Here is a 19,595-nt window from a genome sequence, read left to right on the forward strand (position 1 = left end):
AGGAGGGGTGATATGTGAGTTCGCCTCCTCGTTTTGCATTTCCCGTGCTCCTCTCATGAAGCACTTGTGCCTGTACTGTTTTGGTTGTACCGTAGTATTCAGTGATTTTATTCTGAGATGTTTGCTGCCATTTCTCTGCCTACAGGCAGTTTGCTATTCCTGCATGGAGCAGCACTTTTCTTCCGTTCTCCAACTGTGAGGGGAGGGGGAGTGGTGGGGCAGGAGCTCCTCAATCGTTTACTCGCACCAAGGCACTGCGTACATTTCTTTTCATAGTCATGAAGTGCTGATAGATTTCATAGAATCTTATTACTCACCAGGTGACACCTGCTGCTTCTGTCGTCAACCCCCGTCGACCACCGTCGACCACTCCACGCCACGCTGCGAGTGAGGTTATAAGCAGCAGTCCTGGGTGCAAACGCTGGGTGCTCCTCCTCCAAACAACAAAGATATTACACAATAATTAATAAATGTGTTACACAATTATTGATTTTCCTTTAGTGCGTAATGGGTGCTGTTATAGATCCAGGGGTACTTTTCCCAATCCTTTTAAGTGCTGCAGACACAGAACATGGATGCAGCAATCCCATATCTAAAGAAAAAGGAGTTCTTCATAATCTTTTGTGGTTTTATATTTGTAAAGTTAACTTCCACTAAGGTTGGAAGTCACACTATTGTTCTGTAATTAATGTCTGATGATAGAATAACTCTGAATTCAAAACCTTATGTTCTCTCCTTTAATTCTCTAATCTGTTCATGAAGGTATTGTCAGTGCCATGTAGAATTAACATCACAGTAGTCCGCTACCCACATGCTCTTTATAGATAATGGTCATTTTCCCATTCTTTCCTAATCTTGAGTTCTGATTGAGTGGTTTTGCCCAAAATGGCATCATATATTGCCGTTATTAGTTGAGGTGCTGTCTCCTGGCTGTTTTACATAGTGACATGGAAGTCAAAAATGTCCCAAGCAGTATATCATGAGTGCGTCCCAGGTCTGCAATAGTTTGCGTTGTCTATCCAGGAACAAGTCTCCCCATGTGGCTGTACCCTGCCACTGCAGATCTAACTTTTTAGATGTCTGGTTACAAATGCGATTCCCAGTTTTACTACATTAGGAGTGTTAGCCTCTTCCAGAGGGGCGCATAATATTTATCATAGTGTAGGGCTATGGTTATTTTGCCATTAACGAGAGAGGGAGTTTTTTTTTTAGAGAATTCTAGAGATTTGTCTGCCTACACTGCTTTGTAGGCATTCTTGTCATGGGTGTCTTGCCGGTATTGCTGGATAGCTATTCCTATGTACCTGAATGAGCCGGGGCACCATCTTAGCGTTCCTTCCATTTCCCCCTGCCGCTGCTGTCGCCACCCCCACCCTCAGTCCTTCTGTGAGGGAAAATATGCAGGATTTATACCAGTTAATGCGTACAAGCAGCGTAGTTCTGAGTGTTGGTCCTCCTTTCGTATATTGGGATCTCGATCTCACCCGCTTGGATTGCCCGTCTTACTGTTTAGCATGTGGTAACCTCTCGTGCGCAGAGATTCTTGGTTTTCATCCCCATGGAGTGCTTCTCTTTGTTTCGACGTATGATTGCCTCTCTTGGTTATTGATTCTGTTACATCCTTTCAGACTCTCGATACTTTCGTATGGCTTCATAGATTCAATTGTCCCTTTACGGAATGTCTCTTTTCAGCTCCAGCTCCTTGCTAAGCCCTCCAGGCCCCGTAGGATTGTATATCCCTTTTGGAGTTTTCCCTCTCTGCCGGAGTTTAACTGCCCCAGTCGCTCATCTGCCATAGACTCGCATTCCCCCTTTCCGCAGTCTCCTTGGTTGGCGGGGTTGGTTTCTCCCTCTCTGGTTGAACCTCACTACTCTTGTTGCAAGTTTGCTTCTTTGTGATTGGTTCCTCCCTTGCTGCACTTTTCCGATCTGGTAGTGGACCTTTCTCTTCTTTCAGAGACCTCTGAGCATGGGGCGTCCAGTGCTTCTGGGCTCGGCAATGTTCTGGTGGCTCACCCCTCATAATGTAGACGACCTGGTCCAGCCTCCAAGATATATCGGCTCCATGCAGCTACAGCAGAATCTCCTCTCTGCGGCTCCCCTCCAGCTGTCCGATGCAAGCTGTTGATGCCTTCTGCGTGAGCTACTACACACATGTCGCCCCAGGTAAGAAGCTCTTAGTTTTTACGCCTCCATGTAAGGAGCGAGACGACAAGATTGGTGCTGTGATTCAGGCCTCCAGGATGGGTCAAACACAGCTGAGCACATTTTAAAGGGCCCTTCCCCTAATATCATCCGGGCTCATGCATGCAACAACTCTTGGTGGTAAGCGAGGTGTTGTAGAGCTTCTTGCTTGGGAGTCCTTTCCTCATAAGGGGGAGTCTCCTCCAGTGAGATCCTGCATGCCCAATCCCCTAGGGAGGGTTTTGCGTTGCTGACAAAACCTCCATAGTCTCAAAAGGGGTGGCTCCTTCTTAGGAAGAAGGCCGAATTCCCTGATTTGTCACAGTTGTTGCTGAAAGCTTGCAAGGTATCTTAAGATGTACACAATCAGTGGGCTTGCAGGTGCGTTGGGACTTTGAGCTTGTGGATGGACTGACTAATGTTGAGAATAAGATCCCATGGCCTCTGTTTTGTCGTGGGGAGGGTTGATTCTGTGAGCCTCTCTGCTGCTCAGAATATATTCTTTATGGTTCTTTGTTATACAGGTGTATGCTGGGTTAGTGGAGTAAATGAATTGTAATCTACAATGAAAAGAACCTAAGCAGTTTCATGTGTGCAATTTTAGTCCACATTTGGCGGAGAATCATGGCCCATGTACTCTGTTCTTGGTTGCGTTAATATGAAGCATCCTTGCTCTATGTGAACACCATAAAAGTATGATGTATGCCTGCGGCCTGGCTTTCCCACTTGATGGCAATGTATGTTCTTTGGCTCAACCCTTTATCTCCTTGTGTCTGTCACCTTCGTTTTGTGCCAAAACCTAAATTACTTTGATATGAGCTGAATGCCAGTAATACATTCTACAGAAATGGTAATGTAAATGGAAAAATAGAAAAACTCCTCAGAATCAAATTAAATATCATGTCTGTGTGTAATAATGCAGTAGCATTTCGCTTTGAAGTGTCGTCGGTGATTGATTCGCTCTCCTAGCTGCTTTTTACTGTATCTTGCATTTTGGACAAGCTTTGCTTGTTTTTACTCCTACGTCCCGTCCCCTTTCCTCCATACTTATGGTACATCTCTCCGTCCTGTGGGACGCGACCGGAGCACTTTGTAAAAAGCATCCACATTTTCTATAAAAATGTGTCCCTCCTCTTTCCTGCGCGGGGCCCAGCACGTGGCCGTAACCCCGCCCACCTTCGCTCCGCCCTGCGCATCGCCCATCAGTCCTTTTCTCCGCACGATCGGGGCCGGACGCACTTGCATCCTCGGAAGTTTTTCTTCCGTTTTTCCCCTCTCTGGCTCTCGCTAGCGTTCGTTTACTAGTCTGTCTATGTCTTTTAAACTAGATTTTCCAGACTGTTCATCGTGTCACCGTCGCTTCGCGAGGGTGGATCCCCATCCTCTTTGTTTAGAGTGTTTGGGTCCTGAACACCGTTGGGACTCCTGTTTTTACTGTGACTCCCTTTCGGTCCGGGCTCTTCAACGTCGGTTGGAGCGGTGGGAGGAGGTGTTCGGTCGGACTCCTCCTTCGCATTTTCAGGCGTTCATCGACGAGAAGAAAAAACGCCTGGTAAGTTCTTTGATTTTCAGAGCACCCCGGCCAGGGGATACCTTTCTGGGTTCCTCTCGAGCCGGGAGGGGCGTCGATCACTGTTACCGGGGTTCGCCCTGAGGTGCCTGTCGGGCCTAATAATTCTACCATAGTTTTCTCTGAGGGTCTCCGTAAGGGGCCTGTGTTCACCGGAGTACACTCCGAGGCCCCTCCTGTGGGGGCTGTGTGTAGACCCAGTTCTACTGAGTCGTGGGGTACCAGAGCTTGCTCTGAGGCCGTTCTTTCGGCTTTCCTCAAAAACAAAACCGGGGTACGCCCTGAGGTCTTGGCTTGAGGTTACCGAACGCATGTTCGAGGCCTGTGCCGACAAGGCTTCTACTGGGCCTAGGTCCGAGGTTCCTCGTACAGAGGCTAAGGCTACCAACAGTTCTGAGGGGCCGGGCAAGGCCCTGTCGGTGACAGCGCACCATTCCCGCTCTTGTGGTGACTATCTGTTGAGGGGGCAAAGAAGAAAGTTTCTTCTTTTACTGGCAGTGCCGAGGCTCTTCCTTCGAAGGCTCAGTTGTCGGTTGGTATGTTGCAGAAAACCTGGGAATTGACAGCACAGGCCACCTTGACCCTTCGGGGAAAGAGGGTTAGGGTCCGTTGGATGGATAGGTACGGGAAGTTAGGAACACCGGTAAGAGGGATAGGTAGAGGTTGTGGATGGGAAGGGGGGGATAGCAGGGTCACATGCTCCTCGGCTCCAGTTCCAAGAATACTCCGCCCTTTTACACTTGCACCCTCCACTCACTCTTCTATTGTGTGTCTTTTATCACCCTGGGCCTTTGTGCTGGAGCCCTCACCAGGACATTCTCAGACTTCTCTGAAATACAGATCACAAGTATGTGCCTTGCAGGAGATCATACATTAACTCATGCACAACTTATTCTCTCCCCCACATTACTGCATGCAAGGTTTTAACACTGCATTAACTTCATGCAGTTACAATTGCAATTCCCCCAGAAATAACATGAAAGAGCACTTAGCTTTGTTTTGCCAGAATCCTATGGCTTTTTCTGGCCTTTTCGTGTTGGTTGACCACGATCTTCACCAGTTTTCTCCTGTCTCTGCAATAAGTAAGAATCGAGTCAATACAGGTGCGGAATGTGTGTGCGACTGAGTTCTGGGCTAGAAGTTATCCGCGCAGCGGAACAGCCGCTCCGGATCCACGCGACTATAGTCTAAACATATGCGGGCATTGTTAGTTCAAGTCGCATGCAGGGTTAATGATGTTATGACATCTAGCGTACCCTTCCTGCTAAGTGCGGGCTGGCCAGAGTAGGAGCCGCTCCTGTTACGTGGCCTCTCGAATGCTACAGGCTGTCAGCGCTAGGTAAGTAATACACTTATCTTAGTTTGTACGCGGCGCCTGGGGTCTTGCAGGCGGTGGGCGGAAACGCCCCGCGTGAGCTTGCCACCGGAGCTCTTCCGAACACGTCCTTCCAGTTCGCCGGTCAGGATTGCGAGCAGCGTCCCTCGGGCGTGGCTCGCGCATGCGCATTGGTGCGGGCGCGGCCGGGGGCGTGGCGGTCTTCCCTCACGCAGGCTCAGTTGGAAGACGGCCTGCTGGGAAGTGTGGTTTCCGGGCTGTTCTCCATCCCTGGGCTACGGTTCTGCAGAAGGGGTGGAGAACACGCCTGGAATACCTGGTGGGATGCTTTCTGGCTCCTTTTCCACCCCTAGTGCACACCATGACGCATTCCAGGCCTCCTAGTACGGACTCTGCCGAGGTTCCTTACGGTAAGGCTAAAATTAAGACCCCTGATCCATCGACGGGGACCCCTGCCTCACTTCCTCACGTGCTGTAGTTCCTCTCATATGAGGACAAAATGGCGCCCGTTCCCGCCACGTCCACGGTGGCCATTGTAGGTACTACCCCTACAACTACGCCATCGGCCCCTGGTGTAGGGTTCGGTCCTTTTGGTGAACCTAAGGTCCCTTGTGCGCATCCTTACAGGGCGGTTTATGATTGGAACGCACGGATGCCTCTTCCGCACAATGTTTCGTTGCCCGCAGGGGCGTCTCCCTTGATTTATGTGGATATGTCGGCGGAGGGGCCTGTGTGGCACCCTTCCCCGTTGCGTCCCTGGATTTGTCCACCTCATGAGAGGTCTCTTCAGGTTCCGAAGCAATCTCCTGAGGACGTCTTTTTCGGTAAATTTCAAGCGCTTATGCGCACCGACCCCATGAGGGAATATTTCATGGGGCTTTTCAAGGAGATATGTCCACCCGCGCCTCCGGCTCCACCCGTTCCGTAGGTGGTTCCGCCGTGGCCTCCCTTACCCGTGGTGCCTCCCCCTGCGCTTCCGCCTGTGCCACCATTGTCCCCAGTGGACAAGGCAGTGCCTGACTCGGCTCAGCAGGAGCCGGACCTGTCAGATGACCCTCAAGGCGATCAGGACAACTAGGACCTGCCCCGCTCTACCAGAGCTTTCCATGACCGGATACTGGACATGATGAGCTTCTTAGATGTTCCGGTGCCCGAGGCACCTGCTCCGCAGGAGGGCGTGCTTTCTGGGGTGTTCACCTTGTCTCCTTTGGAGCATACCAGCCTGTTCTTGCAGAAGGACGTTCTGGCCGAGGTCCGAAGAGTTTGGGAAAAGCCACACTCGGGACTTTTTGTCAATAAAAAGATTGACACGAAGTACAGGCTACATTCCTCGGAAGAAGTGGCCTTGTCGTCTCGTCCGCCTCCCTCCTCCACAGTGGTGGCTGCGGCCACGTTGCAATCCAGATCTGCAGCTTCCTCCTCCGCGACGGCGACTCAGGTCTTGGGAAAGGAGGGCAAGCTCCTGGACTCCCTAGGGAGGAAAATCTTTGCCAATTCGGCCTTGCAGCTCAGGCAGGCCAATGCAGAATTGATTTTGGCGGGCGCTAACATGTGGATGTGGAGAGGTCTGTCGGAGTTTGAGGAGCACATTCCAGTCGAGAAGCTGGAGGATTTCAGAGGAGGCCTTTCCGATGCCAGGGTCTTTGCCCAGGATCTCCTGGAGGCTGCGGCTCACCACGTAGACACCTCGGCTCGGGGTCTGATGCTAGGGGTTGATGCCTCGCGGCAAGCATGGCTACATGCCACTAATTTCTCGAAGGAGCTGCAAGACAAGGTTCTGGACCTTCCATTTGATGGTAAGGAGCTTTTTCACTCTTCTACTGATGTAGAGCTCACCAAAACCAAAGACAGCACCCAGACGTCCAAATCATTGTCTGTTCTGGTTAAACCTCCCTTCAAGACTCAAAGGCCGTTGTCGCAAGGTTGACCTTCCTCTGGTTTTAGGGGCTTCCTCGACCGCAAAAATCGCAGAGTGGATACTCCTGCGGGGAATAACCGCCGTAGACAACAGCGTACGCGTTATTTCTCCTGCTCCTCAGCCTCCTCATCAGGTTCAGGTGGCACCACCACCGATAAACCTGCCGAATGATGGTTTCCGCGCTCACACGAGACCCCGGTGGGAGGACGCATTGCGTCTCATTGGGAGGCGTGGCAGACCATCACAGAAGACAGGTGGGTCTTGTCAGTCGCTCGAGCGGACTTCCGCTTACCTTTACCCTCTACCCCACCCCTCAACCCTCATTTTCAGCTGACTGGCTCACCCTCCCTCAAGGCCGAGGTTCAGAAACTTCTGCTCCTGAGAGCTGTGGAACCCGTTCCCCTTGGGGAGCGAGGGGAGGGCTTCTACTCCCGGCTGTTTACGGTGCCCAAACCCAACCAGGCTGGCCCACGCACCATCCTAGACCTTTCCCAGTTCAATCTTTTCCTACCCCAAGAGAAATTCAAGATGATCACGCCCGGCCAGATACGCTCCTCTTTGCAGGCAGGCGATTGGCTCAGCGTGGTCGATCTTCAGGATGTGTACATGCATATCCCGATTTGGAACCCACAAAGGAGATATTTCCGCTTCTCTTTGGAAGAGGAGCACTTCCAGTTTCGAGTGCTTCCTTTTGGCCTCAGCTCGGTGCCGCGTGTCTTCACGAAGATGATGTTGGTGATTGCGGCCTAACTTCGTCTCCAGGGTATCCATGAGTATCCGTATTTGGACGACTGGCTCTTATGCCGGGGTGCGCCCCGAGGCCTTGGTGGGGCTTGGTGCTACCGAACGGATGTTCGAGGCCCGCGTGAGTAAGGATTGTTACCTGACCTGGGTCCGAGTTCCCTCGTACAGAGGCTAAAGCTACCAACATTTCTGAGGGCCTGGCAAGGCCTTATCGGTGAAGGTTGTTTCTCACCGTTCCTGCTCTTGGGGCGACACCAGATCTGTTGAGGGGGCAAAGAAGGGAAATTCTTCTTTACCGGCAGCGCCGAGGTCCTTCTTGAGAAGGCTAATTTGGCGGTTGGTATGTCGCAGAAACATTCCGGGCCTCATAGTACCGGTTCTGCCGAGGTTCCTTATTTTAAGGCTAAAGTTAAGACCCCTGATCCATCGACGGGGACCCCTGCCTCATTTCCTCACATGCCGCAGTTCCCCTCAGGTGATGACAAAATGGTGCCCGTTCCCGCCACGACCTTGGCGGCCATTTTGAATGCTACCCCTACAGCTTCGCCATCGGCCTCAGGTGTAGGGCTGGTTCCTTGGTCTTGTGCGCATCCTTTTCGGTCAGTTTATGACCGGAATGCTCGGGTACCCCTTCCGCACAATTTTTTTGTTGCCTGCGGGGGGCACCTTTGGTTGATCTGTCCATCCAGATATAGGAGTGGGCCATGCTTCATGGCATCTGGCTGCTTGCGGTGCACATCCCGGGCCAGCTGAATGTCAAAGCGGATGCCCTAAGCCGGCGGACAGTGGTCAGCTACGAGTGGGAGTTGAAGGCGGAGGTCCTCTCATGGACTTTCTTGCGTTGGGGTACACCGGAGGTGGACCTCTTCGCTACAGTGGTAAACGAGAAGCTTCCTCGGTATGCCTCCAGAGGGGGGGTCTGAGTGCCTCCTCTCTGGGGGATGCTCTCGAGATTCCATGGCACAACATGAGAGCTTACGCCTTCCCTCCTCTTCCCCTAGTTCAGAGTTCTTCCCCTTCCCAATTGCTCGATGAACTGTTCCCGTCTGCTCATGGCCCCGTGGTGACCTGCCAGTTTTTTGGTTCTCAGAACTTCAACACCTGTCGGTGTTTCCGCTGATCAGGTTACCAGTAACCCCAGATCTTCTTCATCAAGGGGAACAGCAGATGTGGCACCCCTCCCCACAATCGCTCAGCTTGGCGGCATGGTGCCCGAGTTCAAGTCTTAGAGCTTTTTAACTTGTCTACGGATAACATGCGTATTATCCAGGCAGCCAGGGAACCCTCGACCAGATCCCAATACAGGAGTAAATGGCTCAGATTCTGTCGTTGGTGTTTGGAAAAGCAGTTGGATCCAGGGGTGGCTACGATTGGCACGGTGCTGTCCTTCATGTCCTCCCTAGCAGAGTCGGGTGTTTACGTTCTGTCATGCAGAACTTACCTTTCAGTGGTTTCCGCTTATCTTGCTATAGACAATGCTCTTATTCTCTGTGTAACCCAGTGGTTAAGAGGCATTTTGCAGGCTTGACACGCCTCTACCTTCCGGTTCGTAGTCCGCACCCGCCTGGGGACCTAAATGTAGTCCTGACGGCGCTGTGCCATAAACCCTTTGAGCCAATGGCTACAGCTGACCTCAAGTACGTGTCCTGGAAAGTGTCTTTTCTGGTAGCCGTTACATCAGCGAGGAGAGTGAGTGAGCTCCAGACATTGTCGGTGGAGCACCCTTTCTTGGTCTTTCACAAGGACAAGGTAGTCCTTTGGACGAACCCAGCTTTCCTACCAAGGGTAGTGACCGAATTCCATCTGAATCAGTTGATTTCCCTTCCGGTCTTTTTTCCGAAGCCTGCCTCGGAGGCGGAAAGGGTTCTACACTGCCTGGATGTCCGAAGAGCTCTTAGGTTCTACCTGGACAGGACTTTCGAGCTTCGGAGCTCTTCCCAACTGTTTGTGACCTTCGGTAAGCCTCAGGGCAGGCCGGCGTCTAAGGCATCTATTTCCAGATGGATTACCGCCTGTATCACGGAATCTTTCACCGTCCAAAAGCTGAAACTTCCTAAAGGTATCCATGCACACCAGGTGCGAGGCAAGGCAGCCGCGGTTGATTTTCAGAAGTATGTTCCCTAGGAGTCCATCGCCAAAGTGGCTACTTGGGCCTCCCCATCTGCTTTCTGTAAGCATTACTGCCTCGATATGAGCTCTAGAGCTGACGCTCAGTTCGGCCAGGCTCTGCTGAAGAACCTGTTTCAGTAAGGGGTATTTCCATCCACCCATAGTTCCTGTAAGGAGTCCTTGGGAATCTCCCATAAGTATGGAGGAAAGGGGACGGGACATAGGAGTATTACCAGGTTACTCACCGTAGTGACCACCTTACTCCTAGTCCATAGTCCCCTTTCCTCCATACGCCCGCCGTCCCCTCTAATAAGGTTCCTCTGTTATTGCTAATGGGTCTTTGACCCTGCGATAGAAAAGGACTGAAGGGCGATGCGCGGGGTGGAGCCAAGGTGGGCGGGGTTACGGCCGTGTGCCGGGCCCTGCGCAGGAAAGAGGAGGGACACATTTTTGAAAAAAATGTGGATGCTTTTTACAAAGTGCTCCGGTCCCGTCCCACAGGACGGAGAGATGTCCCATAAGTATGGAGGAAAGGGGACTATGGACTGGGAGTAAGGTGGTCACTATGGCGAGTAACCTGGTAAATCTCACACACCAGTCTTTCCATAGTGGCTTTGATGAAGAGGGAACTGTAGCCAAACGTCAAATACAATTATTTTAGGGAAGAGACCAATGGTCAAATGACTGTAGCCAGTTGAAAAAATAAAAATGTTCCAATTTCCATGCCAGGCATAACGCTAACTGATACTCTGGATGCCAGCTCTCCACATGCACGTAGCACACCAATTATCACTTCCACTGCCAATGTTGTGATCTGGTGGAGCGCTGCATGGCTTTGCGTTTAGCAGCCATTAGACAACTTCATTTTTGTGGTCGGCCCAGAAAATGCTACCAGCTCACTATTCTTACACTACTTTGTCATCCAAAGGTGCCCTCTGAAAAGATTTTTTTTTCCTGAAATGAATCATCATCATAAAGCAATCCTGTATGCATTACTATGGTCATAGACTACCTTTTATAAACATTGAGTATTTAACAGGATTGTAATAAAATTGAGTGTAATCATATATGTTGTAACAGATCTGGATAGATACGAGTCCTACGAGGCAAAGCTAATGCTTAATCATTTGTTTAATTTCACTTTTCGGCATTTCAGGTTTCTCTAAACTTTATAGTTGCTCAAACAAGTGAAATGCACACTCTACCACCTCTAGTTGCTAAAGATTATTTAGGATATGTATATGCATCCCTGAAAGACACCTGAATACATGCACTGAAGACTGCAATTATCCACTTTAGTGAAAGCATCACACAGCCCCCCAATGTGCATAAAAAACATGTTGGGTGAGGATGCCGTTTGGACAGTATGGTCCTTCAATCCTAGACCTTTCAGTCTAGGTTTAAGGATAGTGCTGTCACAGGGAGCATTAATTTGCTTTTTTTAAATTTTTATATAGCTTGCAGTGCTCTACGCTTATTTAGCCCAGTCTGATGCATTTTGTGAATGTATCCCCAAACTGCAAAATGTTGAAGTCAGTCAAAAATGTTTTCCCTCAAAAAGTAGTTTGTTGATTTTTCAACTTAAAAAAATATCCCTGTACCCTACAAAGCTTGTCAGGTTACTTCGATGGACTGTATGCACTGACACTGGAAATGAAAGTCTCCAAAACAAAATGGTAACAAGTTTTCAGAAAGTAGGAACGGTCCTCTGGCGGGTACCCAGTTCTAAGGAAGGGCCATTCCTGCAGAGAAATGCCACTTTTGGGTGGGTGGGTGTTCCCAGAAAACTGTACGGACTAGACTTCAATGGGCTATGATTGTCATTGGGCCACCCATGACAGGAACTCCTAGCTAGCTCGTGATGCAACCCCAGGAATAAGGCCAACTGCCTGGTGGGGCTGTTGCTCTTCAAATTACTCTACCCTTACCAATAGCCCGCCTTCCTGGGATTGCCTTGTTCAGCACCCCCACAGCCACCAGATGTTTTGCTGCCCCACACCTCGCATTCAAAACTGGGCATTTCATGCTTGGTCTAACATGTGTAAAGCATCAGATCAGACGACATACATAGGTCTACAGTTGGGCAACGGCCCTGCATCTGTGGAAATTGTTTTTTGATGATGATAAAAAGTGATGAAACATTCAGACTGCCTCAAATCTGTGAATCCATTTTCACTGTGGCACTAGACTTGGTGCTTACTTGGCGCACTGGATACAATACCCACCATAGCCGCATTCTCCCTCACCAGCTCCACTGTACAAATGCAGAACAACATGGGCCAGGGGGCCGATCAGCAAAATTGCCCTGCATCTGATGCTTGCCCCTTGTAACCATGTGACATCCTCTGCCCTTGCTTGGCTGCACAGGTTGCAAAGAAACAGGTCCAGACTGGCAACTAACTGGTGGTCGCTCTCATGGAAAGTGACAACTCTGCTTTTGAAGGGTTAGATCCAATGACTACAGTAGAGGTGAGCATTATTACACCTGAAAGGAGTATCCGAGGGGGCAGAAGGACGATGCTGTGAAACGCAATACACAGCAGCCCACCCGCGTGCTCTGAGATTATGGCACACCTCTGCTGAGAGCCTGCCTTGTTTTCAGACGCAGCTTTGAGCCGGGCATCTTACTGGTCAGCCAGAGGCCCAACGCAGTGTGGGGGGACGCCTCTAGGAGGGGTGAGAATTGAGCTCCGCTATACACAACAGAATGAATGCTAACCTGAAGGCTGGTCTCTCCTCTGCTGGCAGGTCACAGAAGGGCTCTGTAGCTCACTGGGCCAAAGAGGGTGGTAGTGATGTGAGGCAGCCTGGCCTAAAGGTGTGGAGAACAACAAGGAATCGGATAGCAGCCTCGTTGAAACTGATGAGTGGTGGCTCTTTCGGAAACAAATGCATCAGTCCCTTTGGGTGTCAAACCCAACACCATAGGCATAAAATGAGACTGGTGATCTGTTCTCTGACTTTAAGCTAAAGGTTGTTTCTGAAGTAGTGTATCCAAAAGAATAGGGCAAATATGATAGGGCATAAAACACTAATGGATTGAGACAAGTTGCTCCCCCATAATGCTGAGGGGTGAGATTGACTAGTGCAGTGATTTACTGTGGAAACCTCTACTCCTCGAAACTTGCATGCAGCATTAACGCCTGTCTTGCCAAGCTAAGATCTGTGCAGGCACCTGCGAGGCGCATGAGTTAATCTAATATGAAGCAGTCAAATGGGAACATTGAGTCGTTCCTCAATGGATACCTCGCAGGAGCTTCCCAATAAACCTGTGACAAATCTAAAGAGTAACCGCTCCATAACCCCTGTGGCGTTCACCTACGAGGACCTACTTGCCTCTAAGTCACTGAAGTATGAAGCCAACCAAAACATCAGCGCTCAGAACAGAAATAGACTGGGGGGGAAAAGGGTGAACATGATTGAGCAACTATGGAATGTGTTGCTGGAAGCAGCTCTGGAGACACAGGAATACATACAAACATTGGTGTGCTAGGCAGGCATATTGGTCATGAAGAGGTTAAAAAGTCCAGCTAATGACCACTGTTGTCGCAAATTGTTCATACAGTAGTTCCAGTAGCACTGGTAAAAGAATCCACCCCACAAAGGCTGACTCTAACCCGCATGCTCTTGTGCCTGGCCATCAGTTTCTCAGTCGTATAAATGCTTGTGTGATTTTAGTTCAAAGGAGCATATACTTGATGCCATGAATGGACCATTCAATGGCAGCATTAGCTGGAGTGAGGCTCTGGACAATGGGCAATGCCAGCTTTGGGGTAGGGCGAGAGTGAGTGGCAGGACTAGAATAATGCTTTGGGTGAATGTCAGAATCTGTCTTGGTATTGTTGACCACGTAGTATAGGCGAAGAATTCTGCCTAACAAACACCCCTGTGTATTGTTATAACCAAACACACAGGAGTTTATTCTTTGGGAGAATTGACCCAGACTGGACTGCAGGAAGACTGGAAACCGGACTGGACTGCAGGACCCAATAGAGACTGGACTGGAAGATGACCTTTCTATTACCTAAAAAGTAAGGTCCAGAATAGGGGACAATTACAAGAACAAGACCGGAGTACATACAAGACTATCTTTACCGCTAACCTGATGGTTTTTGAATGAAGCACGGAAATGTGAAGTGTAAGAAATTTGCCCTTTTCCAGAACGTAAGAGCTGAACCTACAGAGTAATGGAATAGAATTTGTTCAGTGTAGGTGGCAGTAGCACATATACTAATAAAGACAGAAATGTAGACTAGTGAGAATCTTACAATGCAAATAGTTCAACTCTTCTCTCGGTGATGAATGGATCGAAAATCACTTACACAGTCAGCCAGAAGATTTTTTGATGGAAAGGACTATTCCTGACGAAACGCAAACGTCCATGGCCAGGCAGTCCAAACTTGTCCAAAACCCAACGAAACGAGAACGCTCCTCACTTCCCCAGCCGAGTACCAAGGCAGTCTCTAGTCCGTACCGGTAATGGAGGTGGAGGAGTATCTTGTGGCTAATTGTGTGGATTTCCGCAACCAGAAGGAGCAGGCCAGAGCAAGTGTTGTTGGATTCCGAGTCGGCAACAGTTCGGGCAAAAGATTATCCAAGGAAGCGGTGTGAGAAGTTTGTGAAGCAAATCCAAGGTCGGAAAACCGTTTGGGCACAAAAGTATTCAAGGAAGCGGCGTGAGGAATCCGTGAAGCAATCTGTGGTCGATAACAGTTCAGGTAAGCCAAAAAGTCGAGAGTAACACAGCAGACAAGGACACAAGAAATGGGCAATCTAGGAAATGTAGCAAGACTTAGAACACCAGGAAACAAACAATGATAGCACACACTTCTCAAAATCAGAAGCACCGATATTCCGTAAGGAGGGGCTTAAAAGCCATTCACAAGATGGGCAGTGCGTATCTACGTGTCTACGTTGATGAAAGCATCCTAGTCTCCAAGGTAACTAGTAACATTTCATAAAGGAGACGCAATATTTACTTGCAGCTGTACGTGGGAAACGTGTAACTTGGTGTCTAAAACGTGATGAGTCTGGATTTATCAGTAATGCTGAAATGTTTTGTGTGCCCTGTAATCCTGACAGTGAACATGCCAGACTGTCAGTGTAACAGTCTCTTAGTTGAGGGTTAGGAGAGGTCTCTGGGGGCTGGTGGCAGACCATCTGCTATGTGATCTTAAGCCCAGAGTTGAGGTAGTGTACAGCAGTTCCCAAGGGTCCCCTCTCCCCATGCCTCTTTTTAAGAGATGCAGGTCATCCATCTAACGAGGACTAAGTAAAGCATTTCTCAGAGGGCTCCAAGCGCACATGAACACAGATCGCAATCTTGGCCACGAAGCCAGGAACATGAAAGGGAAGAATTGCCCTACTTATGATTCTGGCCGCAGAGAAAAGCACAAACCTTCTGTGGCAAATCACAGAATTCAGTCCTTTCTCCCCAAAGGGGAACCTTTCCTTGAGGAGCTAGGGAGGTGAGCAACATTCTCCCTAGGGCTGGCAGCAAGCGGGACCTCACGGGGAGAGACGCCCCTCTTAGGAACAAGGACTAGCGTTCCGCAGAGGAACTCCCTAAGGTCCTCTCTCTTGGACCAACAGTAACATCAGGGCTTCAGAAAGACCCAGCAGTCTAAGCCATTGTGCCATAAGATCCAATGTCCTACCTGAAGAAATATCTGGTAAAGCGATGGTGAAGAAGAGTGACCGAATAATACAGAGAAAACAAACAGTGATTAGGAGGAATAAGCTAGTAATGGAGGGTGCTCAACTGGAAGAGAAAAAGGACTACAATCCTTCGCTGGGAAGGACCCAGCAATGGATCATAAAAAGAGAAGGACCACTGGCAGAAAGATGTGAAACCCGGGAGTTTGAAATCATCAATGTTGTGGAAGCTGACAGAGACCAGCTGATCCTCCGCTGGGCGGAAGCAACCAGCTGACGTGCACCAGTAGCACCAAAAGAACTGAAGGCAGAGGAGAGCAAGGGAAGAACACCCCTAGAGAGGGAGCCAGTCGAGAGTGGTGTTGTGACCCGTGAGAGGTGGACTGTGCAGTCTGGCAACAACGTGGAGACCGATGCGACGATGGCCCTGTGGAGCCGCAGACAAGAAGCAGAGAGAGTCGGAGCGAAAGCAGAAGCCATCCTGACCAAACGAGAAGTTCCTATCCTGAATGTAAACCCAGTGACGGCAACCCATGCGGAAAAGTAAACGGACATTGGGAGACCCAGTAGGGAACACTGGTATGATTACTAATATTCTACCCGTGCCAGTAATATGAGAAAGAACCGAGAGAGTGAAACCCATCACGACACCCATCCTACTCATCCCAATGATCTGAGAAAGAACGAGTAGTGAAACTCATCCTAGTAATACGTGAAAGGGCAGAGAGTGAGACTTGTTATGGGACTTATCCCAGTGATACGAGAGAGAACCAAGAGCGGAAGAATCATTGCAGAACTCATCGTACTCATCTCAGTAATACACGAAGAGGCAAGAGAATAAGAATAACTATTGGACCTACTATACCTGCCCCAAAGAGAAAGTCAATCAACTAGAAAAGGAGAATTCTCATATTGGATATCTTACTCTTGAAGAGCTAAAGAACCATAGGAATACGGATAACCAGAAAGTCGAGACATTCTCTTTTACCAAACATATCATAGAAAGACTTTCAGAGACACTTTAGAAAAGTATAATAAGAGAAACTCAATGGCCAAGAACGTCGAGGAGGAGATGTTTACAAAGCCACGAGAAAGGGGAACCAAAGACTTGGAAAAGCCCCCTAAAGGAACTGACCAAGCTAATCCAGGAGATGGCCAAAACCTTTCTAAGGTTTCTATATTAAGGCTGGAGAAGCCTATCCAGGAGAAGGTATTCTCCAGGGCTTCAGTGGTAGTCAGTGCAGCTTAGTTTTGGATAGAGGAGACCTTTTGCTTTGTATTTCACAACAGACGGCGAGCACCCCTGTTGGGTATGTTTCTCGGGGAAATCCACAGATCAGGGATAGTGAGGCCTTTTTACTTATTTCAATGAAACGTCTGCAAGAATACCAAAAACTGGTCTGTCTCCTTCCGACCCACCACAATCTAATTCACTCGAGCGCAGGGACATATTTGATGTAGTTTGGACTGCCAACCCCAGACATGGCAGGTGAGGGGAACACGCAGCTGAATTAGGAAGCCGCCATAAGGGAGCTGCCTAATACCAAGACGGGGACCAAGTATTTTATGTGCTTGGGTCTGCAGAGCCACAGGCCACCCATTTCCACTTAAGAATGTATTGCCTGGACTGCGGGCAGAGCTCAGCTTTGCGGGACAATCCACAAAGTCATTCACTAAGCTCATGGAGGTGCCCTCTGTAACCCATTAGCATGTCCATTAGCCCCTTGCCCAAAGTATAAAAGGGGGTCTGGCAGATGAAGGCATTTGAAGATGTGCAGAGCGAAGGCAAGAAGGAGGTTGGAGCAAGGAGAAGAGAGCTACTAGAGGACTGCGTATTGGAGTGAAAGATTGGAAGAAAGGACAGAACAAAAGGTTGGAGGAAGGAGAAGAGAGCCACGAGGATGTTCTACAAAGAGTGAAAAACAAGTTGGACGTGAGGAAGGGAGCTGAAGGGGAGCAAGTTGGTGCCATCAGCAGTAGGGTAAAAGGAGGTGGTGGACGATGAGTTCCAGTAAAGTTAACCCTTAATCAGCCAAGCCAGAAGGACCAACAGTTGGGGTTGGGGCTAAAGGGTGGAAGGCGAAGCCAGTGGGTTATAGGTTGGAAAAGGGACCCAGATACCATGGTTGAGGCAGATAGAGCCTGGTGGCCTCTGGGCCAAAGACTGGCTGGACACAAGCCTGCTGACCAATAAGACTAAGATTAGGTCTGGCCAGAAACTGGCTAGCTGGGAGCTATTTCTGGATCTAGTGTAAACGGGCAAGACGACCAATGAAACAAACCCTTGCCATCCTAGAGAACAGGAGTAGTAGTTTCGGTACCATATTGCCCTTTGCAGAGGGTATGGGGGGGTCACAAGGATGGCCTGATTCTCCTATGCTGGATCTATGTGAATGAAATCAATGGTCATCTGTAACCGTGGAGATCCAGCCCGCGAGGATGTAGAATCTGTAGGTGCATTGAACCCGAAGGAGCTGTGAATGACTTTGTCTCGAGCAGAGACCACCATCCTGACCACGAACTGCTGTTAAAACTTCATAGTTTACCTCAGGGTAACAACCTTGACAGAAACTGGTGTTAAGCCTTATGAACATTCCTTGCACTTATACATTTTGCCTATCACATTTTTTGTTTTAAAGAAACTTATCGCACATTGGTTATACCTACCTTGAAGGGAACCTGCATTGTGCGGACTATCCTTTCCCAATGTTCTAAAAACATGCTAATAGAAATATATTCAGAAAAGATTCATAATTCAGGATCCAGCTTCAATTTTGCAATAATTATTTTTAATCACGTGTATGGTACCATAATTGCGGGAACTTGTCTTGTGACTAATTGAAGACCTTGTCACACTCCCCATGAACCAGTCTGACGAGGTAACAGGTAATGCCATGTCTGAACATTTCATATTGATGCACTGTACTACTTGTATTTGTAGACGATTAATTCATTTGTATCTGTGTTGGGAAAAGGTTGCTATATTGTCATTCGCAAAGTTGTTTGTTGTAATAACCGCACCCCTTTATAGCAGGTCACAAATATGCTGTTGCCAATAGCCATTGGCTACTGGTAATTAACTATGTGAATAAGAAATGGTGTGCTGCATCTGTGTGAAGTTGAGGTGGCAAGTAACTTTTTATGGCTGGCTGGGAGGTTGCAACATACATTTGTTTCACCTAGCTTCAAAGGTTCATGCTGCTGTGCCCCAGTTAGTGGCAAGGTACTAAAGACTGTATAAAGTTTGGATCATTGCCACCAGTGCCAATTGTGATTCTGGTTTTTGTGGGAGAAAAGCTTAAGGAGCAAAGCGCATGACCACTGTAAGATATACTGGGCAACATGCACTTAGAATGCAGTGGATAGTTGGAGGGTGTGGTGAGGCTTATCAAACCGATTGATTATGAGCTTGAAGGGCAATTTGCGAAATCGCTCAATTCAGAAGGGAGCAATGTATGGGACAAGCGAAAATGTAACTGCAATTTATAGGGTGCTAAAAACCAAAATGCACGTGCGGTAGCATGCATTTTTTTATCACAGTGGGAGTATATCTTTTGCTTTTGCAAAACGGCTGCTTGTCTTGCATACTTCACTTAAGGTCCATAGGATCTGAGCTCACTGTTTGGTTGCATGTCTCCCAAATACTAAATCGTTTCACAGTTTGTAAGTAACAGAGTGCTTCCTCCCATCTTTGAAACCTTTTCACTTTCTGCAATCAAGGCTTGGTGAATGAAGCGTGGTAGGCCTCTTTGGATGGTTCATTATAAAGGCAGTGGATGTTTTCAATCAACCTAGGACTGGCTCGTCATATATACATTCCTCTCTTTTAGGGAGGCCATAGCCTTGGGAAGTACAGACTTCACAGAGAACGACATTGAAAAAATTGTGGAAGAGCTTGGGAAGGAATTCAAAGGAAATGCTTATCATCTAATGCACAAAAACTGCAATCACTTCTCTTCGGCATTATCAGAGGTAACTTGTCTAGCTGTTTTTGCAAGTTGAAAATGTTCAATCAGTAAATTGATGTATAGCTTTTGTTAAAACTGCTTTAGTAGATTTTTGCTGAACCATATTGTGAA

The 19,595-nt window shown here is 48.7% G+C and overlaps 1 protein-coding gene across 1 annotated transcript in view; it reads left to right on the top strand.

Moving 5' to 3' along the window:
- The window catches only part of DESI2 (desumoylating isopeptidase 2), a 350,188-nt gene that overhangs the window by 287,087 nt on the left and 43,506 nt on the right, over positions 1 to 19,595 (top strand). The window contains exon 4 of the mRNA XM_069607968.1: positions 19,347 to 19,488. Within this exon, the coding sequence (XP_069464069.1) occupies positions 19,347 to 19,488 (142 nt within the window). The remainder of the gene's footprint in view (positions 1 to 19,346; positions 19,489 to 19,595) is intronic.

This window comes from Ambystoma mexicanum, chromosome 4q, assembly GCF_040938575.1.
Source record: "Ambystoma mexicanum isolate Mex_15411 chromosome 4q, UKY_AmexF1_1, whole genome shotgun sequence".
Lineage (NCBI taxonomy): Eukaryota > Metazoa > Chordata > Amphibia > Caudata > Ambystomatidae > Ambystoma > Ambystoma mexicanum.